This window comes from Cnephaeus nilssonii, assembly GCF_951640355.1.
Source record: "Cnephaeus nilssonii genome assembly, chromosome: 4".
In the NCBI taxonomy this organism is placed as follows: Eukaryota; Metazoa; Chordata; class Mammalia; order Chiroptera; family Vespertilionidae; genus Cnephaeus; species Cnephaeus nilssonii.
The window spans coordinates 17658499-17684113 of NC_137075.1; the positions used below are offsets into that span (position 1 = coordinate 17658499).

Here is a 25615-nt window from a genome sequence, read left to right on the forward strand (position 1 = left end):
GTTTTCATGAATATTCTCATTAATTTATTCAACAAGTCTCTTTTTGAGCACCTATAATATGTCAGGCACTGTTCTCACTACTGGGGATATAGGAATGGACAAAACAAAGACCCAATTCTTAGTGGATCAAATCTGAATTGAAGACTCTAACTCAAATTGAGGTTTGACTCAAAAAGGCCCATGATCCATCAATGACAACATAAAATTTTGGATTACTCACAAATGGCAGGAACTCCCTTACAAAGATCTCTTTTTTACATGCTTTCCTTTTGAACTACAATTGTGATGGAATATTTAAAATTTTATTAATTTTACTTTTAAAAGTAATAGGTTAAAATTTATATCCTAGAACCCCTAAATTTGAAAATAAAAAACCCTAATTTTAAATATAGCAAGTTAAAAACTGGTATTAGAATAATGTTCAACTCACTATTAAGTAGTTCATTTTTACTTTATAATTTTATAACTTAAGAAAGTGCTATCATGATATAATATTTATCTATTTCTAGATAACAAATTGCTCTCCAAACTTAGCAGCTAAAACAATAAGCACTTTTTATCTCACACACTTTCTGTGGGCCAGGAATCCAGGAGCAGCTTAGCAGGGTGATTCTGGCTTAGGGTTTCTTATGAGGCTGCACTCAAGAAGGAAGATCCATTTCCAAGATGTTTCACTCACCTGGCTGTGGGTGAAAGGCCTCAGTTCCTCACCTGTAGGCCTCCCTATATGGCTACTTCAGCACTTCATGATGGCAGATAGCTTCCCCCAGAGCAAGTGATCCAGGAGAGAACAAGGCAGAAGCCATAGTGTCTTTTATGACCTAGTCTCAGAAGCCACACACCATCACTTCTGCAGTATCCTAGTGGTTGCACAGGTTAGCCCTATTCACTGTGGGAGGGGAATACATGAGGATATGAATACCAGCAGGTGAGGATCACTAGCGCAATCTTGGAGGCTGCCTCCCTCTATGGCAGTGATGGCGAACCTATGACACGCGTGTCAGCACTGACACGCATAGCCATTTCTGATGACACGCGGCCGCATGCCGAGGATGAAACATTTGCTGCTCCTGAGGATGAAACATTTGCGACTAGAGTCTTGGAGTTAGTTTTTTCCTCAAAGTGACACACTACCCGAGTTATGCTCAGTTTTTTGGCGAAGTTTGACACACCAAGCTCAAAAGGTTGCCCATCACTGCTCTATGGGAAGTGACGTGGTATATGGAAGAGTCCATGGTATATGGGCTTCAATCTGAGTTCAAATGCAGGCTTGACCTCTTAAATAATCTCCCAAAGATTAAGAGCTATTGAACTTGTAATATGAAATGAGCATAGCAATTTTACATTCCCAGGATTTTTGATAAACTGAAATAAGATAATCAACATAGGACTTCACATGTGTTTAGAATTCAATAAATAGCATCTATTTATTATTTTAAATTTAACTTAAGGCCAGCCTTCATAAATATGCTTGACAAAGTAAATAAACCATCATATATAATAAAAGGCCAGGGACCATAAACATAATGACCGGAACGACCGTTTGACCAGTCGCCATGAGGTGCACTGACCACCTCTCGGTCCCTCACCTCCCCCACCTCCCCACCCTCCCAACCCCGCCCACAGGTGAACAGGGAACCACGGGGAAGTGGGTGGGTGGCGGCGGGGGGGAAGTGGGTGGGTGGCGGCAGGGTGGAACTGGGGACTGGCGCGCAGACAGAACAGCTGACCTTTTGGTCCCTCCCCCTGGCCCGCAGGCTCTGATGGATCAGTGATGGTGAACGGGGGAACTGGGGTGGGTGGCAGGAGGACCGGGCTGGCTGTCAGACCATTGGGATCCCCAGCTCATCCCCAGCTGCTCGGGGGCTCAAGCTGGCGGGAAAGTGGGCGCTGGCGACTTCACCTCCATGTGCGTGCGCCAGGCCGGCCACTGATGGAACATGCTGCCCACTTGGGGCCACTCACGCGGGCGCCACTGCCACTGCTGCTGCAGGAGCTTGTGGTACTGACAGAAGCCGCAGGGCGGCCTACCTGCCCCAGTGGCGGAGGCAGCGTTTGGCCTGGGGATTGGCGAACGGGCAGAAGATGGCCCTGATCGCAGGATAGGCCTAGGGACCGTACCCGCACAATTTCATGCGCTGGGCCTCTAGTTTACTATATTAAGCTAATCCTGTATATTATTTTTTTAAAATAGACCAAAGAATTTTACTGAATTGATGCTATATACAGTACTTAAACCACCTATATCGATGTAATTGCTGAGTTCTAATTGTTTAAAGTGCACACACATACTCAACTTGTGTCTTCTACTTGAAGGTAGTTGGAACGTCCTGGTCACTATATTTGTGTCTAGCAGGAACATGTACCTGTCATAGACATACCACAGCTGCAGCACTGCCTTTTCACCTCAACAGGTGAGCTATAGCGAATCCACCTCATCTAGATAGTAACTGCTGTCTCTTTCTTCCTCTAACAGATGGAGGTTTACTGCTCGGACTTTCATGCTGAAAGAGCAGCAAGAGAGAAGATTCACGAAGAAAAGGAGCAACTGGCATTGCAGCTGGCAATTTTGCTGAAAGACAGTAATGTTTTTGAAGATGGAGGCAGGTAAGGTGAGGGGAAGACTTAGAGCACATTTCAACATGGGACCTGTGAAAGATGGTTCCTAATTTGAGCTGTAAGAATCTCTGGCTACACTTCACTTGGGTTCCTGTGCTTAGTTTGACTTACAAGACTTGGCAGTGTTTTGTGGAAACCTGATCAAGTTCTTTGCTTTTAGCTGTGAAAACATGACATTGTATTTCAAAGTCATATCTTGCCATTGTTATAGATGAAGTAGTCCTAACACTTAAAATAATTCTGTAATATATCTTAAAAGAAATACTGCTAAAATTACTTCTGTCCTTTAAATTTTCATTTTGAGAAAAATTTGAAATATATAGAAAAATAAAAATACAGAGATCAAAATACACACCAATATGAACCCCATCCAGAATTGACAGTTACTCATATTTCTTTTATTTACTTCAAGTATATTTTTATTAAAAGAAAAAAGTAGCCCTAACTGGTTTGGCTCAGTGGATAGAGTGTCGGCCTGTGGACTGAAGGGTCCCAGGTTCAATTCCAGTCAAGGGCATGTACCTTGGTTGCGGGCACATCCCCAGTAGGGAGTGTGCAGGAGGCAGCTGATTGATGTTCCTAACTCTCTATCCCTCTCCCTTCCTCTCTGTAAAAATCAATAAAATATATTTTTTTAAAAAGAAAAAAAGTATATTTTTTATTGCAGATGAGATTGAAGTCTTGTTGTTCCCCAGTCTGCATTGTATTTCTCTCTCCCTTTCCCCATACTGCCTGGAATTTTGTGGGTAGCATCCCCATCTGTTTTATATTTTTACATATATACACATCTATACATCTTAAAATAAGATAATACTAATTTCTCTATGCTTAAGCTACAAAATGATCACTATAAATAATTTTGCAACTTGCTTTACACAACATTGTGATTTTTTGAATGTATATATATGTGCAGATTTAATTAATTCTCTTTAATTGCTCTGTAGTGTTTTGTTAGAAGTATGCCACTTTTTTCTAATACATTCCCTTACCAATTAATAGTTTGGTTATTTCCTAATTGATTTTTAAAAAAATCTTAATTGTTATTTACTTTTACTACATCATGTCCTAGTTCCAACAATATCTACAACTCAAGTTAGTCTTAAGTTCTGGTTTCTATGCACCTTGGCATTGTATACAGTTCAGCTTTTTTTCTCTCATACTTCTACTGAATGTGTTCTTAATGTTGTCATGTTTCAGGATTTTAGAACATCACATAGAGTATTGCTTTTAATCCCAGTAGGCAGTCCTTGATGGAAATGCAGAGCCGTCACGGAGCCAGAACCAGTGACCCTGACCAACAGGACTACCTCGTTCAAAGAGGTGAGTCATGTGTGATTCTAAGCTTTCAGGAATCCAGGGAATAACTATCCTTGAAGAAGATGCTTGAAAAAAAATTCCTCTGCATCCTATATAATGGATTTCAAATCAAGCTACCAAAAAAATATAGTACACATCAGCCTATTTCCATAGTACTCCGCTCTCTATCCATTACTTATTGAATCCAGGCCAGACTCTTCATGCTGACAGTTAAGGCCTGGCATAGCCAAACTTTTAAGCCTTCTCTCACTGCATTCCCCTACAGCAATTAGCCAACTAAATCATTCCTTGTTCCTTGAACTTGCCATAAACTTGTATACCTACATATAGATGCCCTTCATGTAGATGCCCTTCCCTCATATCCTTGTATTCCTCCAGTCTCTCTCCAGTGAACTCTTATCCCATCTTTAAAAACCATTTCAAATGTCAGCTTTATGATACCAACAGAATGTGACCTCTCCCTCCTGAATTTCCAAAGTACTTTATTCCTGTTTTAGTACTTACCTGCTATCTATATCTATAATAATAAAAGCATAATGTGCTAATTAGACCAGACAGCCAAATGTCCTTCCGGACGTCCTTCCGGACAAAGCCACGGCAGCTGCGAGAGCCGAAGGCAGGCAGCCGTGGCGGCTGGCAGTGGCAACAGTGGCAGGGTGATGGGGACGGCGCCTTCCCCTGATTGGCCGGGTCGCCTCCCACAGAGGGAGGCTCCCTGCGGGCCTAAGCCGTCAGTAGGACATCCCCTGAGGGCTCCTGGACTGTGAGAGGGGACAGGCCAGGCTAAGAGACCCCCCCCAGTGCGTGAATTTTCGTGCACTGGGTCTCTAGTTTATTATAATTATTTATGTGTTCTAAACAAACACTTAAGTCTCTTTTAAATAAGCTCTCTCAGAACTTACATCTTCACCCACCACCTATTACCACTTATTGAGAGTTTTCTATGAGTGGTCCCTGTGCTGATCTTTTCATTCATATACATTATTTCATGTAATCCTCACAAATTTCTATCAGATATATATCATCACTACCTTACAGAAGGCAAGGTTAAATTATTCAGGATCACAAGGTGAATTAGGGGCAGAACTGGACCATCAAACCCAAGGCTATGTGAGCCTCATGGAACCCAAGGTTATCTGTCCCGTAACTCTACATGGTACTGCATGAAATATTGTCATTAATTATATACTACATCCAGATTTTAATTTCCTGAATGAAATTGATCATGAAACTTATTAAAAGTAAGAGGCTTTGTTTATTATATGGTTTTAATACACTAGTAATAATATTCTATAATTTGTAATAAATCATGGTCTTAATACTGAAAGGGAAGTGTTATCCTTGATTCTAGATATGAAAAAAAATAACACTCAAAGGATCAAAGACTGACATGACAAGAAGAAAAGTTAATATAATGCCAATAAGAAGACTCTGGGTTTAGAATGTCATCCTAAATTTCACATAAAACTGTGAAATTTCTTTAAATTCTTTCTTAACGCTGGACAAGTCTGTTCCTTCCACAAAGCAACTGACTATTGAAATGGAACTAGATCACAATGTTATCAGCAGCAAAGAAGTAATATTAGTATGTATAGTTAAATGTTAAATCTTGGGGAAATGTCTCTGAGTACCCCTTTTACCTTCCATCTCCTCCTATTCCCCCTACCACCACCACCAAAATTCTTTTACAAGAAAAAAAAAATAGGCTAATGGGGCAGAGGTAGCAGCATGTGAACTGGCATAAATAATAGCCTCAGGCATTTTTAGCATCAGTGGGTAAAGTTATGTTCTCTGAAAGCTGCATCTACCCACTTGAGCACTGCTATGCATTTTCTCTAGCCTAATTTTAAATATCCTAGGAACATCAATATACCTCATATCCAGAAGTATCTACACACTTGTCTTGAGTCAAAAAGGGTGATCTCTTGCACCTGGATTTTTAAGGGACGATTTCCATTCATCATAACTATATAAGACAAATGCTTATTTACATTAAAAAGAAAAAGAATTGAAACAAGAATTGGTCACTCTTTGGTTTACATGTATAATCTAAAAATCATCACAAAGTGTAAATTTATTCCTAATAAGCTTTATTTTGTTTTATAAAAAACAATATTCCAGAGATAAGATGTCTTAAGATTTTTTTTTTTTCATTTTCTAACAAAGCTGCCTTAAATGGAGCCCCTCTCAGTATATTTCATCAGCAACAGCAGCAAGTGTCTAATCTGGTCTAGGTCACTGTCTGAGCACAAGGAAACAAATGGGCATAAGTCATGGTCAGATCCGTGAGGGCTCATGGTCTAGTTGGAGAGACAGGATGTGCACATACAAAGATAAATTCATAATACAAGATAATACTTCAGTAATAGAAATAATACTGCTAAAGATAAGAAGAAAGGATGATCATTTAGGGCCGGACAAGTTGAGATAGGCTTTGAAAAGATGTGACTATAAGCTTGACCTTTAAGCTAGGATTTAGATAAGTTCGGTATGAGAATGAAAGGGCAAAGGCTGAAATGAGTGTAATGTGTTAATAATAAAAACTGACTAAGCTTATTTTATAGTGAAGAGCTAGGAGGTAGAGGGAACCCATAATCCCAAGTCTGAGTCTTTAAACCTAGGCCAGGACAAAAAAAAAAAAAGGCACACTTCAATGCAATGGAGCTTTAAATGAAAAGTCAACAGTCCCTGAGAGATGGCTAGTTGTTCTCTAGAGCAGGTTTGACAAACTGCAGTTCACAGGCCAAATCTGCCCTGTTTTAATAAATAAAGTTTTATTGGAACATAGTCATGCACTTTTGTTGATTTATTGTCTATGGCAACAGAGTTGAGTAGCTGTGACAGAAATTATATGACATGCAAAGTCTAAAATATAGGGTAGGGCAAAAGTAGGTTTATACTTGTTCAAATGGAAAATAATACAATAATTAAGAAATAATAATACAATAATAAATTGTTTCATATACAACTATAAACCTACTTTTGCCCCACCCTGTATTTATTCTCTGGCCCTTTACAGAAAAAGTTTACTGATCCCTAATGTAGAACAATGAGACCATCAGAAAGCTCCCTGTTACAGGGACAACAGTGTGGGGATTGCCAGAGTGGGGTGTAGGAGTGGCAGTGGAAGAGTTTTGGGGGTGAGGGGGCTGGTGGACACACCATGTAGTGTACAGATGGTGTGTTGTGGAATTGTGCACCTGAAACCTATATGATTTTGTTGACCAGTGTCATCCAATAAATTCAATAAAAGGGGGAGAAATCTCCCTGCTTTAGAAATCATGTCTTGTGATCAATATTTCTATTCAAGTGTACTTCTAAAGTTTGCTAAACACAAACTATCTATAATAGTCTCCCACGTTATTCAATTCAAATATGCTCAGAAGCAAATAGCCATGTTAAAGGTTACCTCCACTGTCATCCTCCAAAAAAACAAACAAACATTTGAGGATTTGAATGAATTCTGGAGATCTGTGTGGAGACGCTACAAAACCAAAATGGTTTGCATTTGTCCAGAAAGGTCAGATGAAGGAGATGCCCCGGGAGCCAGAAATCATTTCCAGCACTGACCACAGTTTACTCATGTGGGACCTACCTAGAGTCAATGCTCATTTCAAGCATTCTTTGATTTAGACTCAAATCTCAGTCCCATTCCTAAATTGGAGGAAATAATTCTTCAATTCTTTCTCCTCACTTACTTTACCTGGATAACCCTTATTCATTCTTAGGCCTCCTCTCAAGTAGAATCAGCCTCATTCAAGGGGCCTGTCTGCACAGAGCATTCTGAGCCAGGTGCCTTTCTCTGTCTTCCCACTAAACCACCTTGTGCATGACACAGCCACGGCACTTCCCTCCCATGCCACGCTGTCACTTCTTGTCTCACACCCCCATCATATCTGTATCCCTCTCTTCCATCTCACACGGTACTCAAAAGTATCTGCTGAATGAACACAATTATTGTCTTTGCTTCTAAGAAGATACATACTGTTCTAGGATGACACCTCTCCATGCTCTCTCATCGTTTTCTCCACATCTCTCCTCTTTAGCTTATATCCTCATCTATCTCTTTCTTCTCTCAAATATTCTAGGTTTTACTAGAGCATCTATTTCCTGGTATCTAGAAATAAAACCATGTATTTTCATGTACCTAGAACGCAGAATAAAGCCTACTTTTGGAGATTTTCTGTGTGTGTGTAGATTACTTCAGTAAAAAACAAAAATGACCTGGATTCACTTCCTACTAGGTACAGATTACAATGTTTAACTGATGTTAAAATTAACCATCTGTTATTAAAATCCATCAAATAAGACTGCTTGTAACATGGAAGGAATGGAATAATATTTCACTTAATGCTTATTCTCAGGAGCTGATGATAGGAACTGGCAGCAACAGCAGCAGCAAAATATACCAATTCATTCTTGCCCCAAGTGTGGAGAAGTCCTGCCTGACATAGATACATTACAAATTCATGTCATGGACTGCATCATCTAAGTGGTGACATTTCGCCTCCCCCAAACTGCTGGTAAATGTCAGATTTCTTTCCTCCAAGAGTTCTACTTTTGTGTTATTTGTTTTCACTCAAATATTTTGGCTCATTATGTTTGTTTTAGGAGAAAGAAAACCAGTATGTTCCATATAGGACATTTTTTGTGTGGATTTCCATAAAATCGCAAAATAGAATTCTTAACATACCATTCTTCTGATAATAGAGTCATTTCTTTAAAAGTTCAGTTTAGGTGAGCACTGAACTATTTGTTCATCTAGTTAATGAGGGTATGACATCATGGGACATAATAAATGTAATTATATGGAAGAAGTATTACTGATAAACTTTAAGTACCTTTTAAATAGGCAGGAAAAATGATTGGTCACAGATTTCTTCAAGAAAAAGATCTCTGAAGTATTTGTGAAATAAATTATTATATTTCTTCATCCATTTAAGACAAACCTATTTGGGTTGTGTATATATGTGTATGTTGTAGTTTTATTGCAGCCACAGTTGTACCAAAGTTATAATGTGGCTTTTTTCATATGAGCACTGTGAGCTTTTACTTGGTCATCAGGACAAAGGGAAAATTTTTGGCCTAGATGAAGTGGATACATTGGTTCACTGGATTTGCTATACAGTGCAAGGAAGTCATCTTTATTCTTTCATTGTGCTACAGGTATGTGGACTTGTACAGTAGAAAGTTTATTCATTTCTAAAAAAGAACCACTATTTCTTCATTCTCTTCCTAGATTAGGCTATATAATCACAATCACAAAAAAGTTATTGCAAAATAAAATTTTGCTTATGAATCTTTCACATTGTTCAAATGTGAATAGCTCATTCCATAGATGCGTTTTCTGGATTCAGCTTCATATAAGCTTATTGCTTGATTCAGATCTGTTTTGTTAATTCTATAAATATGAGCAAATCCCTTTACTAGAGACCAGTATGTGTTGTTTGAATTAGAAAATGTTCTAGCTAAGGAGGTGAAAATATAGGGATGTGCCATATTTTGTGAACCTACAGTTAGTAACTAATACTGAGCCTGCCATAAAAGTAAACAATAACCTATGTATCTAGAACCTATAACTTTTAAGAGAAAATTAAAATATATCCTCTGTTTGGCTTTATCATAAGAATCTCTCCTAGACAAACTTTATTTAATCCACATAAATACACACATATATGGAATCAAACAGGAAATCTAAGAGAAATCAAAATAGTTCATTATGTCTTCATGCCAAGAGAACACACTATAAATTCAATAGCAATTTAGATAAAAAGATTTTCCCACTTCAGCCCAAGGAGAATGTTTGTTTAAAAACATTTCTAAAATTAACTATGAAAATTTTACTTTTAATTTCTTGCTTAAGGCTTCTAGTTTAATTTTTCCCCTACTATTTTATACTGGAGAAAATAGATTTCTATATTATCTTAAATAGAAAAGCAAACCAAATAGTTTTCCATTTACGTTCTGGGGGATACTCTTTTACTTTGTTCAAGTAAAAATATTAAGTTGGTCACAACTCCGAGATACCTAGAAATCCTCTAAACACCTGGAGATTAAACAACACACCTGTATATAGTACACGGGTTGAGGAAGTCTCAAAAGAAATTTAAACAAATAAAATTAAAACATAACATCAATATTTGGGGGATGAAGCAAAAGCAATGCTTAGCAGGAAACATATAGCATTGAATGCCTATATAGAAAAGAAGAAAGATCTAAAATCAATAATCTAAGCTTCCACTTTAAGTAACTAGAAAAAGAATGGCAAATTAAACACAAAAAAAGGGAGAAGAAAATAAATAATAAAAATTAGGGCAGAAATCAGTTAAATTGAAACCAGGAAATCAATAGAGAAAAATCAGTAAAACCAAAAACTGATTCTCTGAAATTATCTATAAAATTGGCAAACCTCTAGCCAGGTTAACTGAAAATATAAGACACAAATTACTAATATCACCAGCAGTGAACACTTGGAACTTGAAATTAAAAAGCAGAGTAACATTTATATTAGCACCAAAACGTGAAATAGGTATAAATATAATAAAATATGTACAAGATCTGATGAAAAAACTCAAAGAACTAAGTAAGTGGCAAGATATTCCACGTTCACATAAAGGGAGACTCAGTATTGAGATGTCAATTCTTCCCACCCTGATCTATAGATTCCACATAATCCCAATCAAAAATCTCAATGAGTTATTTTGTAGATATCAACAAACTGATTATAAAATTTATACAGAGGCAAAAGATTCAGAATGGCCAACACCAGTACTGCAGGAGAATAAAATTGGAGGACACTACCAGAGTTCAAGAAATACTATAAAGTTATAATAATCAAGATAGCATGCTGTTGGTGAAAGGATAGACAAATATATCAAAGGAACAGAATAGCAAGCCCAGAAATAGACGCAGAGAGTTCACTGGTCTTTGACAGAGGAGAAAAAGCAAATTTATGGAGAAAGGATAGTATTTTTAACAAATGGTGCTGGCACAACTGGACATCCATGTATGTGCAAAAGAAAAAAAACCTGAATCTATACACAGACCTTACACCTTCTACAAAAACTAACTCAAGCCACAGACTTGGAATAGATCTTTATAAAACAGATATCTGATGAAGGACTTGTATCCAAAATACACAAAGAACTCTCAAGACTCAACAGTAATAAAACAACCCAATTTTTTAAATGGGCAAAAAATAGCAGGTACCTCACCAAAGAAAATATACAGAAGGCTCATAAGCATATGAAAAGATGCTCAATATTATATGTCATTAGGGAATTGTAAATTAAAACAAGATACTACCACACACTTATTAAATGGCTAAAATCCAAAACAATAACAACACCAAGTGCTGGCAAGGATATGGAACAACAGGAACTCTCATTTATTGTTGGTGGAAATGCAAAATAGTACTTCGAAAGACAGTTTGACAATTTCTTGGGAAACCAGGCATGCAATCCTTGGCATTTACCCAAATGAACTAAAAACTTATTTCCACACAAAACTTGCACATTAATGTTTATAATAGCTTTACTCATAATTGCCAAAACTTGAAAGCAACCAAGATGCCTTTCAATAGGTAAAAGGATAAACAAACTGTGGTACATCCAGACAATGGAATATTATTTAGTGCTAAAAAGAAATGAGCTGTGAAACCATGGAAAGACATAGTTTAAGGAGGAACCTTAAATGCATATTGCTAAGTGAAAGAAGGCAATCTGAAAAGGTTACATACTGTATGATTCCAACTATATAACATTCTTGGAAAGGCAAAACTATAGAGACAGTAAAAGGATTAGTGGTTGTCAAAAGTTGGGGGTTGGGGAGGAGGGGTGAATAGGTAAGAGCACAAAGGAGTTTTAGGGCAGTTAAACTATTCTGCATGAATGTATAACATAAAGAGTGAACCCTAATGTAAACTATGAACTTAGGTTAATAATAATGTATCAATACTGTAATAATGTACAATTATAATAAATGTCCCATACTAATGCAAGATGTTAATAATGGGAAATTATGTGTTGAAGGGACGATATGAGAACTCTCTATTCTTTCCACTCAATTTTTCTGTAATCTTATAATTGTTCTAAAAAAATAAAGTATTATTTTCTAAAAAATGAGAAAAATAACTTTGAACTATGATTATTTAATATGAACACAGATTAAATATATTGTGTGCATCATAAAATCAAGATTCTTGTGAAGACTGGCTAACACTTCCATCTGACCTATAATAAAAGGGCTAACTTGGAATTGCCTTTAATGAAATGTCAAATTTATTTTGCCATCATCAGAAATCAAGTATATGAACTGATATTCAAATATTTTAATGGAGCAACAAAAGGTACCCAAACTGCTTTGCTATGAAAGGCAAATAAAACGTAGAAATAATTTAACACTCTTTGGCATCCTTAGACTTACATAGTATGTCATTTAAAAATTATTGAAATTACATACTCTTGTTATGAAAATTTGGTCATTGCTGAGTAATTTAATTGTTACTTTTTTCTAGCTAAGTAATTGCAAAGATGTAAAGTATAATACAAAATATTAATTAAGAAGCTCTCAATGAGCTGAGAGATTTATGTAGCAATTTTGTCCTTTAAACATATGGAGCTATAATCTTGGATAGGTATTTCACATATGTAAAATATATATTGTAGTTATTAACCCAGCACAACCAAGATGAGTTGAACATTCTAATGAGCTCATTGAAACCACCAAGGATAGTGTTTTTTATTGGCTTCTCTTTATAAAATATCATACTCTGCTGTTTAAAGTAACCTCTAGATTGGCTGAAAATCAATAGACATCTATTTGAGCAACAAAGACAATATTCTGTTATGAAAATTAAGTAGCTTGGGTTTTCCCCTTTCTCAGTAGGGCCATTCATCTCTAAGTAGAGGGTTGCCTCTGATCAAGGGTAACATTTTTCTCAGTACAGGGTCTTTGTCCAGTTGGTTGTAAATATTCAAGTTTGGGATGAGGCTCTAGAGAGTTCTGCACCATACAGCTTGGCAGATGTGAAGGCAAATGTAAACAGATTTCTACAGGGAGGTGGGGCGGGGGGGGGGGGGGGGACTGTGAAAAGTGGCTATTTCTCCCAGTAGAAGGTCTGATTTTCTGATTTTGAATAGCATTGTCTCCTGCTGGGCCTAAGGATGGAAGAATTGATTTAAGTATCTGGTACATTAAACCGGTAAACATTCTCAGATATTCTGCTTCGCAATCTCTACTTTAGAGAACTCACCTGTATTCACTAAACCATCCCAAACCCTATACTTGAAGCCCTAATATGTCCCTCTGGCTTCAATCACAAATCTAAAGGCACTTGCTGAAATCTCCAGAACATCCCCACCACCTTAATTTATCATCTCTTCCCCTGTCCAAAACAAGGGGAAGAGATGATAAATTCCTTTAGACTTCTAGTCCATTTCTATAACTCTGCCAGTTTCTCCTGGGTATTGCCAACATGGCCACTGTCCTCTCCTTTTCCTGCCAAAAGTAACTTTCCTTTGGTCAGTTACTAAAGCAGACAGGTTTTCCTTCATAATGTTTCCTATTTGTCCCTTCCCTTCAACTCTTATAGTCTGGGACTATGGCAATATTCTAATGTGCTTCTCTGCCTTCAGTTTCTGGTACATTCAGTTCCTGAGTACCTGTCTTTGTTAGCTCAATCTCCCTTAGCAAAGCCTATAAAATAGTAATGCCCTGGCCAGTGTTGCAAAGTGGATAGTGCCTGGTCCCAGGCACTGCAGGGTTGCAGGTTTGATTCCTGGTCAAGGGCACAGTAACTGGGTTGCAGGTCCCACCCCGGTCCCAGTTGGGGTGCCTGTGGGAGGCAACCAAAGTCTCTCTCACATGGATCCCGATCGATCTCTCTCTCTCTCTCTCTCTCTCTCCCCCCCTCTCTCTCTCTCTCTCTCCCTCTCTCTCTCTCTCTTCCTCTCTCTCTCTCTCTTCCTCTCTCTCCGTGCCTCCCTCCCTTCTCCCATCCTTCCACTCTCTAAAAAGCAATGGAAAAAAATATCCTCAGGTGAGGATTAACAAAAAAAAAACAAAACAAAGAAAGTAGTAAGAATATTGAATGTGTATTTTCAAGGTTTTCTCAATCCTCACAATGCCCTATAAAATAGCTATTACTATTCACTTCGCTGATGAGTAAGTTGAGGCTCTGAGAGGTTAACTTACCCAAGGGTGCACAGTTAGTATGTGGCAGTTTAAAATCTTAGTCTTAATTAACTACAGAGTCTAAGCAGGTAGCCACCCCTTTTCTCTATACATCTAACTGCTCCTTCCCCACCTGGTCAAACACGGTCTTTTTATTTTAAAAAATTCTTGACCTGGAGTTTATCATCCACATTATTCGTTTTACCTACTTATTTTAATGTTTCTCGCTCGTCTCCTTTGTTGCCTCCTCTTCTACAAGACTGGTACTCACTAGTAGTCGCCTTATGTTAATTACGCATATATCATATCTACCAAATTAGACTGTAAATTCCTAGAATATGGGTCACGTCTTTGTCCAACACTTTGTATACCTGAGGCAATAGAAAGAGAAAATGAGGCTGAGGATTGGATGACACAGGCCCGGAGAGTGTTAGGAACTGAGTTTTGACCTCATGTAAAAATACCAGCTGAGAATACTTCCACTTCCTGGCGCTGGAGGACACCTAGACACTTCATTTTACCTAACGGTGCCCAGGACTTGACCGACCGGAAGTTCCTTGCCCCCAACAAAGAGGACGCAGGTCACGTGAACCAATCAGGCCGCTCTACGTACGGATCGTTTCCCTCCCCTCTCGGCCGCCCTCCCGAGTCGTTTCCTCCCAGGGCTCTGACGCAGCCAATCAGCTCACATCTATCCGGCGTGCGTCTGACGTCAGAGGCGGGTGGAGCCTAGTTGGAATTTTGGCGGGCCTGGCTGTGGGAAGGGAACGGGCGCGGACCGGTGAGAAGCCCGGCCTGGGCGTGTGCGTGGCTCTCGGGCGGCGGGAGAGACGTCCCGCCACGCGCGCCTGGGGTAGAGGTGAGAGCCCCGGGAGCGGGAGCGCGGAGCCCGCGGGCGCTCGGGTGAGGGCGGCGGCGGCGGCCGCGGGAGGACGCGACCGGGAGGTCCGGGGCTGAGCGGTTGCGGGGCGCGTCTGAGGTGCCGTTTACTTTAGTTAAGGGACCCGTGTTTTCTTTCTTTCAAGTAACCTTTAAAACGCTTGCCGGGTGCATGCCGTTTGGTCTTCTCTTATTTGTTCATTTTTAAAAGTCATAATAATAAATGTAGAGTACGTGCCGTGTACGGGGCTCCAAACACTCATTACTTATGCCCCGGGACGCCTGCAGTCTGAAGAGGATAAAACAAGTTCGCGGTAGTGCAGGACAGTCACGAAAAGGGTGAGCTGAGAGGGTGGTGGGAAGGCTTCGAAAAACGGATAGTTCAGCGGCGGGTGAGAAGGAGGACTTTCCGGAGGGCCGAGGCCTGAGAGCACGCTTGTGTTCAAGAAGTCATTCGAATGCAGGCTCGTCTTGCTGGAACCTGTTTGGGGGCGGGGGGTAGAGTGGAGTGGACCCGCAGAAAAGATGAGGAAGTAGAAGTAGAGAGTATCCATTGCCTCACTGGCTTTGTAAAATTTAATGGAAGGTCATTAAAGACTTTTTATGAAAGGAATGCCACTATTGGATTTCTGTTTCTAAAAGATTTCTAAGAGAAGAAAAGGTTACCGCGGCTGTTGTACCAAAACTAGATTACAGAAGGCTAAAGAGACCAATTCAGGACACTAATGCAGTAATCGGGGCAAAAGATTGCTAGTGGCTTGGACTAGGCTTTTGGCAGTAAAATTGGGGAGACGTGGAGGTTTTGAGCAACGTTGTGGGGATAAGAACCATAGCACTTGTCAGATGGCCCTAGATAGGAGGGTGAGGAAAAGGCATGGGTTTGGGTGGAAAGGGTGGTTGGTTATAGAAATGAACACGATAGTTTCCGCTTTCTAAACTCTCGAGGAGGAGCGTACAATCCCGCAGATTCCCCAATAGATAGCACAGTAATGCTGTTTACCATGTAATCTAGTATCATACTCCTCTGTACCTCACCTGAGTGTCTACAACCAGAGTTTGCAAAAAAAGAAAAAAAGGGGACTTCTTCCATACTAGGAGGAAGATGGTGTTGGCGGTAGGGGTGAGAAATGGTCAGATTCCCGATGAATTCTAGGATTAGAGTCCCTAGGAATTGTAGGATTCTGGACTCTTTGGATGTGCCGTGTGTGCAAGAGAGAATCAAGGGTGACTTCTCTAATGGTGGTTTCACAGAGCCAAGATTCTGCATTACTGCCATCTCCTGGGCACCTGGTCCGCCTTCGAAGTTCACTGTCACCACTGTTCCCTAGACAACATGGAAGGTAAGTCCTGGCAGTTTTCTCAATTTTCTTTTGTTTTTAGAAAACCATCCTTTGTGGATTTGTTATTTACCCTACTTGCAAAATAGTGAAAATAGCTGCCCACCCTCAAGTGTTGTCTGAGTGGGTCACTTCAGTCACTGAATGTTACTTGTTTTAATCAGGTGGGATTTATTCTGGCATTACTGATTGATTGTCTTTCATAATAATGATAGCTGGCATGATAGCTGGAGCTGCTCTAAGATCCTTAATTATATTAACTAACATAATCCTCATAGCAACTGTGTTTTAGAAACAGAAAGACCAATGTCAGAGCAGGGATTTGAACCCAGGCAGTCTCAGAGTTCACATTTAATATTGAAGTCTGTCGAGCTCTGGCTGGGTCGCTCACTTGGTTAGAGTGTCGATCTCATACACTAAGGTTACAGGTTTGATCCCCGGGCAGAGGCACATACAAGAATCAACCAATGAATGCATAAATAAATAGAACAATAAATTAATGTGTTTTTCTTCTCTCTGTCCCTTTCCCTCGCTCCCCCCTCTCCCTCTCCCAGTCTCTCTCCTTCCCTCCTTCTCTTCCCCACTCTGTCTCTAAAAATCTATAAGTAAAAGAAATCTGTTGAAGTGGTTTTAGTCTAGCTCTGTCTTAAATTATTGTAGTCCTTTCTGGTTTTGTTCATTTTACAGGAATGTGTGCAAACATTTACTTAGTAAAGAAATGTTGTTCTAATTAGCGGCGCTTAGCCAGGGAGCAGCACAAAACTGATTGTGCTGGCTGTGAAGAGATGATCCTATATAATAAAAGGCTAATATGTAAATTGTCCCCTCGACCAGGAGTTTGACCAGGGGACGGGGATGGCCAGCCAACCACCTGAGGCCCTTCCCCCTGCCAGCCTAGCCCAGCGCAGCCCAGCCCGATTGCCCCCATTGGGACAGGCCGACCAGAGCCCACCTTTGTACAAATTCTTGCACCGGGCCTCTAGTAACAAATAAAATACATTCTTTTTCTAGTTGTATAATTGAGCTCATTGTCTGAAACTGTATTTTTTTAAATCCAAGTTTATTATACATTGTCTTTTTTTTTTTAAGTGTAATTCAGTGTTGTTGAAATTCATCCCACTGTGATATTATGTGAAATTGATTGCACCATTAGTATAATGATAGTTTCTTATTTCCTAAAATCATCAAATTACCTATAGGGCATTTATGTAATACAGAGTATAATTTTTTTGCTATGAGAAGGTCGGGAAAATAAGTGGTGAATGGGTATGCGTTTTCTAAGAAGTCATTGTAGCTAATAAAATCTCATTTGGTTGGCATGGCCTCACAATTTGATCCAGTATAAATGAAATCAAAATGTTCCCTGGTACTAGAGTTTCCTGAACAACATTCCTGCTTACATTCTAGTAGAGAGAACAAGATAACGAACAAGTAAGTAGAAAAATATCTGGTAGTTGATAGGATGGGAGACACTGGAATGAGTTTGTATGCTGAGAGAAATGCTCCAGAAAATGGAAAAATTGATGATGTGGGAGACAGAGTTCATGGGAAGCTGGGAGTAATGGGTTCCAGTTAATAAAGGGAAGAACTGGCCATAAGTAGGACTAGATACTTCATCCATTTTCATAGGAGGAAAAGCAGAGAATATATGTTCAGGTTTGGAATCTGATTGCTTCCTTTTTTTTTTTAAGTGTGAGACAAGATCAGCTAAGAGTAAAGATGGAGAATGGACATCAGAGGTTTGAGAAGAGGCTGAAGTGGTTAGAAAATAGGAAAGCAATTATTAGGGAAATGTGGGACTTTTTAAGCACTACTGAATGCCTATTTGTTCTTGGCAGTATACAATGAGTGGCCAGATTATTATGATCTCTGAACGCATAATAATCGGCCACTCAGTGTATATCCTATATAATAAAAGGCTAATATGCAAATTGTCCCCTCAACCAGCAGGCAAGCTGGCCAACCGCCCATGTCCCCTCCCCTGGCCAGGCTGGCTGGACCCCACCTATGTACGAATTCATGCACCGGGCCTTTTTTATATATATATACTAGAGGCCCGGTGCACGAAATTCGTGCACGGGGCGGGGGGAGGGGTGTCTTTCAGCCCAACCTACACCCTCTCCAATCTGGGACCCCTTGGGGGATGTCTGACTGCCTGTTTAGGCCCGATCCCATGGATGACTGTGAAAGGGATGTCTGACTGTCTAAACAAGCAGTCAGACATCCCTTTCACAATCTAGGACTGCTGGTTCCCAACTACTCGCCTGCTTACCTTCCTGATTGCTCCTAACTGCTCTGCCTGCCAGCCTGATCACCCCCTAACCACTCCCCTGCCAGCCCAATCGATGCCTAACTGCCCTCCCCTGACACCCCGGTCACCCCCAAATGCCCTCCCTTGCATATTCCTTCTTTATTAGATAGGGTTTTTTCTTTAGCATATTGGACAGTCCTAACTGGTTTGGCTCAGTGGATGGAGCACTGGCCTGCAGATTCAAGGGTCCTAGGTTCGATTCTGGTCAAGGGCATGTACCTTGGTTGGGGGCACATACCTAGTCAGGAGTTTGCAGGAGGCAGTTGATCGATGTTTCTTTCTCATAGATGTTTCTAGCTCTCTATCCCTTTCCCTTCCTCTCTGTAAAAAATCAATAAAATATATATTATAAAAAAAGAAACATTTAAGATTCCTCCATATCTGCCCTACTGGTGTGACTCAATGGTTGAGACCCCAGGCTGCCACTGCTGGAGGGGTTCTGGCCCTATCCAGGCTGAGACTTCAGCCCAAGGCTGCCGCCTCAGCCCACCCAGATGACACCCAATCTCAGCCTGGCTGCGGATAGCCCGGTGGGTGCCTTCCTTGGCCTGAAGATCGCGCATTGGGGTGCACTGCGCTGCTGGCCTGACACCCAAGCCCCACGGCCCGCTTCGCCCCTGATCGCGCGCGGCTCGGGGGGCGGGGCGCTGCCGGCCTGACACACCGGCCAAAAGCCCCGAGGCCCGCTTTGCCCCAGATCGCGCTTGTCTCGGGGGCGGGTCGCTGCCGGTCTGACACACCGGCCAAAAGCCCCGCTGCCCGCTTCGCCCTGGATCGCGCGTGGTTTGGGGGGCTGGTTGCTGCCGACCTGACACCCCGGCCAAAAGCCCCGAGGCCCCCTTTACCCCCTATCACGCGTGGCTCTGGGGGCGGGTTGCTGCCAGCCTGACACCCCGGCCAAAAGCCCCGCTGCCCACTTCGCCCCGGAGGGCTCGCGGCTCGGGGGGGGGGGGGGGCGGGTCGCTGCCGGCCTGACACACCAACCAAAAGCCCCGAGGCCCGCTTCGCCCCTGATCGCGCAGGGCTCGGGGGGGCGGGTCGCTGCCGGCCTGACACACCGACCAAAAGCCCCGCGGCCCGCTTCGCCCCCGATCACATGCGGCTTGGAGGCAACCAGCCGGACACCACGGACTGCCGCCACTGGGCAGGAATTGCTGTGTGTGGGGTGGGCGCCTCCCAGCTAGACACCCTGGACTGCCACTGCTGGGCAGACTTAGGGACTCCGCTGGGGCTCGGGGCTAAGAGGACTGGGCGCCGCCATCTTGTGGCCATGGGCGCAGCCATTTTGTCGCAGAGTGATGGTTAATTTGCATATTACCCTTTTATTAGATAGGATATGTGTGTGTGTGTGTGTGTGTGTGTGTGTGTGTGTGTGTGTGTATACATGTATATATATGTGTGTGTGTGTGTGTCTGAGTGGCCAGATTATTATGCGTTCAGAGATTATAATAATCTGGCCACTCAGTATATATTTAACCAATCAGTATGGTGGTCTTTTTCTAGGAAAGTTCACTGGTTGGGGTACAGGCGTGGAAGTGGCAGTCTGTTGGGTTTAATCAAGGTCAACATTCATAAAATTCTATAAATTGTATAAATATAGAAGTTTATAGGAAATACTCACAATGAATTATCTGTATATATAAAAGCCTAAGCAACCGTTATGACCGAACGACCAGTCGACCAGTCACTATGACTCGCATTGACCACCAGGGGGCAGACGCTCAACACAGGAGCTGCCCCCTGGTGGTCAGTGCACTCCCACAGCCAACCTCCCTCAGCCCCTCCCCCTGGCCAGCCGGCCCCATCAGCCCCTGATGCTAAACCATTTGTAGAGACCTGCTTCTGGGTTAGGGTTTTGTACATAGAGAGCAGTTCTCTTGCTGCAATCTGTTGAAAGTCAGCTCTCAACACAAGGGTTTGCCTCGCTCCCGTCCTATCTCTTCCCCAGGGGCTGCCCACCCGCCACTGTGGCGGCAAGGGAATGAGGAGGGGGAAGGTGGGGAACCATGCCGTGGTGGGGCGCCAACCATGGCATCGGCGTCCATTCCTTCCGTGCCTGGCCTAGTGACTGTCGCCTCCTCTTCCAACCCCACCGGGGCCTTTGGGCCCGGGCTGGGATGGGATGGGAAACCAGAGGTGGGTGGCAGTGGACATGGCCCCTTTCCCAGGGGGGCTGAGGGCCAACCTCTCACGGTCCCTCCCCACCCGTGCACAAATTTGTGCACCTGGCCTCAGTCTATATTATAAAAGGCCAGTGGCCATAACGACCAAATAACCGGTCACCAGGAGGTGCATTGATGGGTCTAGTGACACGGCGGGTCTGGGGTCTTGTGTGATTTCACGCACTGGGCCTCTAGTGAATAATAAAATTGACTATAAGGTGATTATAGAAAAAATAATGTACTCTTAGAGTAGGAAAAGACACCATTTAACCTGTGTAACTTGATTGTAGTCAGGAGTGTATTAGGTTATCACAGACCTTTAGAACTGAATTAGACTCGAGATACAATTTTTGTACCACTGTGTGTTTGTGTGTGTGTGTGTGTGTGTGTGTGTGTGTGTGTGTGTGTACAGGTGTACATATATATATATATTTTTAAACCTCACCCGAGGATATCTTTTTTTACTGATTTTAGAGAGAGAGGAAGGGAGAGGGGGAGAGAAAGAGAAATATTAATATGAGAGAGAAACATCGATTTTTTACCTCTCACACACACCCCAACCAGGGATGGAACCTGCAACCTGGGCATGTGCCCTGACCGGAATTGAACCGGAGACCTTTTGGTGCATAGGATGACACTCCAGCCAAGTGAGCCACACCAGCCAAGGCACTTTTGTATTTTTTTAATAACAACACATGCCACTATAAGAAAAGATTTTTGTCAAGGAACCTGAGGGCATGCGAGAGAAGCAATGGAATGAAGAGTTGTTAGAAGGCAGTGATTATAATGATGGAACATGGATCCAAAGTGGGGACTGAAGGAATGGGGTATGAGGGATATTAAAAATATTATAGGCAGGTCGATGGATTGTACTTCTTAATAAAGATGGAGGGACCCTGGCTGCTGGTGTTCAGTGGTTAGAGCGTTGGCCGGGCACACCCCAGGTTCGTTTCCCGGGCAAGGCCATGTATGTTGGTTGCAGGTTTGACCCCAGCAGGAGGCAGCTAATCTATGGGTCTCTCACATCTATGTTTCTCTCTCCTCTCACTCCATCTCTCCATCTATCTCTCCTTTCCACTTTCTCTAAAAAAAAATAAACAAAAACCTTTGGGTGAGGATTAACAAAAGAAAACAAAAAAGACGGAGGGGAAGTGGGAGAAATCCCAAGGGAATTTTAATTTAGTAAATGACAGCAACCAGGAGGGCTTTTTGATGAAAAAAATCTGATGTCATGTTGTGTGGTTTTGAAGAAAGGTTAATAGTTTTAGAGTGACAGTGATAAGCAAGAAGACATCAGGGCAAGGGAAAAGAAGACATCAGGGCCTTGAGTTGATTACCAAATATTTATGACACTAGAGGCCCAGTGCACGACATTCGTGCACGGGTGTGGTCCCTAGGCTTGGCGGGTGAGGGAAGCACGAGTGTCTGGTGTGGAAGGGCAGGTCCCAGCTGACCTCTGAGCCCTGGGCAGCACCTGGGCCCCCAGGCCCCTGTGCGCCCTCTTCCGCCTGAGTCACAGCTCCCGAGTCCCCACGCAGAGATGCAGTGAGTGCGGCCGGACGCCACGGGCCAGGGCACAGCATGGGCCTCTAGGCCACCCAGCGGTGCCACACAGAAGCCTGGCAGGCAGCGTGCTCTCTCCCAGCTGGCCTCGCAGACCGGCTCCTGCGCAAACCCACAGGGAGCCCGACCGGCGGCTGTGGCCCTGCTCACCCAGAAGAGGCCATGTGGGTGCGGGGCGCCGCGGGCACCCGGTACCTGAACGCAGGGGCTTTCCTGGCACACGAGCCCTGGCGTCCCAGGAGAGGGTAGCAGGGGGGATGAGAGTGAGCTTGGTGGACACCCCGCATTCTCACTGCACCTCCGTCCCATCACCCCTCCCCCCAGGTAGCCAGGGTGAGGTCACAGTCGCCCCCGCCCCCCCGCACCACAGGAGGTTGGTTGCCGCCACTCATCCCCAGTTCCCCATCCCCAGCTCGGCCCTGATTAGGTGATCACCTCTGGTCACAGTCTGCGGGGCAGTTGGGCCCCTGCTCGCACCCATCTTGGCCTGGCGCCGCCTGTTCACCTGCTCCACCATCCAGCCGTGGTCCTGTTCTCACAGCCTGCTGCCAACACCACATTGCCAATGCCCCGGTGGTGAGCACACATCATAGCAAGCGGTTGAACTCCCAGTCAAACTCTCGGTCAAGGGGACAATGTGCATATTAGGCTTTTATTATATAGAATGGCTGGTGTGTGCTGGACACTGTTCTATCATTTGCAGTATGAGGTGTGTGCAGTTAAACAAATTCCACTCAAGGGGCAGCTTGATTTCTAACAGCCACTGAGGGTATAGAGAAACTTGCTGGTAGTAGATTCTGAGTTCCAGATAGCAGATCCCAGAGGTTTGTGAGTAAGAAGGCAGGAAAATGGGTCAACGTAACATCAGGAAAACATGATTTTTGGTGGTGATTGAGATAACCTGGGATAGTGGCATCATGGATTAGTCTGATTGCTCTCATGAGAGAAGGTGAGTTCAAGGCCAAGAGTATGGAGCCACAAGGTAACATTTTTCACTCGTGACTCCCAGTGGTGTGGGCCAAGGCCTCTTCTTGGGGGGTGTTCTCTACAGCAGCTGGGAACAAGAGAGGCTCCCTTGCCAGGATGTGACCATCTCACCTGGAGCACAGGGAGCGGGTTGCCTCTTCTCTCTTGCTGCACCCTGTCATCCTAGAGTCTGTGGACTAAGCATTCAAAACTAATTGTTTTACAACCTCTGACTTTAAGCTTCAGACCCTTTCATTAAATTCTAGGCCTTAAATTTGGCTTTGGCTCTTTCCCATCTGGTATGGGAGTGTACAGCAGTAGAAAGGATACTGATTTCCTGATCTAGACCTCTCCATCCTAGCCCAGGCTCCTGTGCTGACCTGTTTAACCGCAGTCCTCTGCCCTGCCTGGACTTCAGCTCCTGTCTTTCCAGTGAGGGAGTGAAATATCCTTAACGTTTTTGCTTTAAATGCTTCTGGTTTCATAAAGGAATAGTGCCTGAACAGGGAAAAAACGAGCAAAGAAAATAGACAAATCAAAAAAAGAAGAAATCCACTGGCCAGTTAACATAAGCAAGAATTTACCTCAACTAGTAATCCTAGAAATGCAAATCAAAACAATGAGCTACCTGCCTTTTAAAATGATCCAGCAAGTTGGCAGAATATCTTAGGTGACCTATCAGATATTGGTGAAGGGGTAGGGAGAAATGGTACTTGACTACAATGCTAGTGAGAGTACAACCACTTTGAGAACAATTTGGCAGTATCAAGTAAATTTGGAAAATGTGCATTCCCAAAAATCCAGGACTTTCACCTTTGATATGTATTTCCAAGAAACTCTCACACATGTACAAGGTGTATGCATGATTATAGTATACTTTGTAGTGTGAAAATATTGGAAATAGCTTATATATTCTTTATTGGAAAGTGAATTAATAAAATGTGATACATTCTTATCGTGGACTACTAAACAGCAATTGAAAGAAATAAGTATATGTTTTGATTTGGATCAGTCTTACATGCAATCTTTCTGTATCCTGAAGGAAAACAGGATACAGAGTAATATAGTATAAAATAATTTATATAGATATTTGTAAAACAACCAAATACTGTGTATTAGTTATAAGTATCTATATATTTGTTCAAAGTTTGAAAAATTGACTAGAATGGTATACCAAAATTATGATAGTGGTTGTAGTGGGGCCTGGAGGTAGTGATATGGAGTTGGAATAAGATTTGGCATAAGTATTTTTTGTTTGTTTGTTTTAAGCTTTTAAAAAATTAATGTAAAGGTCAAAAGAAAACCTGACAAAATGTTAGTGGTGGCTAATTCTCGGTGATGGAATATGAGTATTTTTAAAAATATATATATTTTTTATTGATTTCATAGAGAAAGGGAGAGGGAAAACGATAAAAACATCAGTGATGAAAGAGAATCATCGATCAGCTGCCTCCTGCATGCCCCCCCACTGGGGGTCAAGCCTGCAAACCCCTCATGTGCCCTGACTGGGAATCAAACTGGCCTCCTGGTTCATAGGTCGACACTGAGCCACACTGGCCGAGCGGGATATGAGCACTTTTTATGTAATTGTATGTACCTATCTATGTTTTTAAAAAATTGCTCAAACAATTAAAAACTGGAGAAATAGCCCGGCCAGTGTGGTTCAGTGGGTGAGCATCAACCTATGAACCAGGAAACCACAGCTCAATTCCCCATCAGTGCACATGCCCAGGTTGTGGGCTTGATCCCTGGTGGGGGATGTGCAGGAGGCAGGCAATCGATGATTCTCAACATTGATGTTTCTATCTCTCCCTCTCCCTTCCTCTCTGAAATCAATAAAAAAAATATATTTTTTAAAAATAATTTTTTAAAAAACTGGGCGAATATATACATCTAGGGCCTAAATATACACTGAGTGGCCAGATTATTATGATCTCTGAACGCATAATAATCGGCCACTCAGTGTATATCCTATATAATAAAAGGCTAATATGCAAATTGTCCCCTCAACCAGCAGGCAGGCCGGCCAACCGCCCATCTCCCCTCCCCCTGGCCAGGCTGGCCGGACCCCACCCATGCATGAATTCATGCACCAGGCCTCTAATACACACACACACACACACACACACACACACACACACACTGAGTGGCCAGATTATTATGCGTTCAGAGATCATAATAATCTGGCCACTCAGTGTATATTTAGTGTGTTTTTCAGTTACACCCTTGTGGGTTGAGGTTGGTATGCAGGAAGTTGTCTCATTAGCTGATGTAGTGTAGGGGAAAAG

The 25615-nt window shown here is 42.4% G+C and overlaps 2 protein-coding genes across 6 annotated transcripts in view; both read left to right on the top strand.

Annotated features, from left to right (window-relative positions):
* Positions 1 to 12296, top strand: part of OPTN (optineurin) — a 55007-nt gene extending 42711 nt beyond the window's left edge. Inside the window, exons 12-14 of one of the 2 annotated variants that reach the window (XM_079768059.1) lie at positions 2477 to 2607; positions 3857 to 3939; positions 8301 to 12296. In XM_079768059.1, the coding sequence (XP_079624185.1) occupies positions 2477 to 2607; positions 3857 to 3939; positions 8301 to 8428 (342 nt within the window). In that variant the 3' untranslated portion in view covers positions 8429 to 12296. Of the gene's footprint in view, positions 1 to 2476; positions 2608 to 3816; positions 3941 to 8300 lie in introns of those variants that run through there. The other variant, XM_079768060.1, reaches the window with a different exon arrangement.
* A 2551-nt stretch (positions 12297 to 14847) lies between these two features.
* The window catches only part of MCM10 (minichromosome maintenance 10 replication initiation factor), a 40885-nt gene continuing 30117 nt past the window's right edge, over positions 14848 to 25615 (top strand). For 3 of the 4 annotated variants that reach the window (XM_079768404.1, XM_079768406.1, XM_079768407.1), the window contains exons 1-2: positions 14848 to 14968; positions 16240 to 16328. In XM_079768404.1, the coding sequence (XP_079624530.1) occupies positions 16322 to 16328 (7 nt within the window). In that variant the 5' untranslated portion in view covers positions 14848 to 14968; positions 16240 to 16321. Of the gene's footprint in view, positions 15013 to 16239; positions 16329 to 25615 lie in introns of all 4 variants that reach the window. The other variant, XM_079768405.1, reaches the window with a different exon arrangement.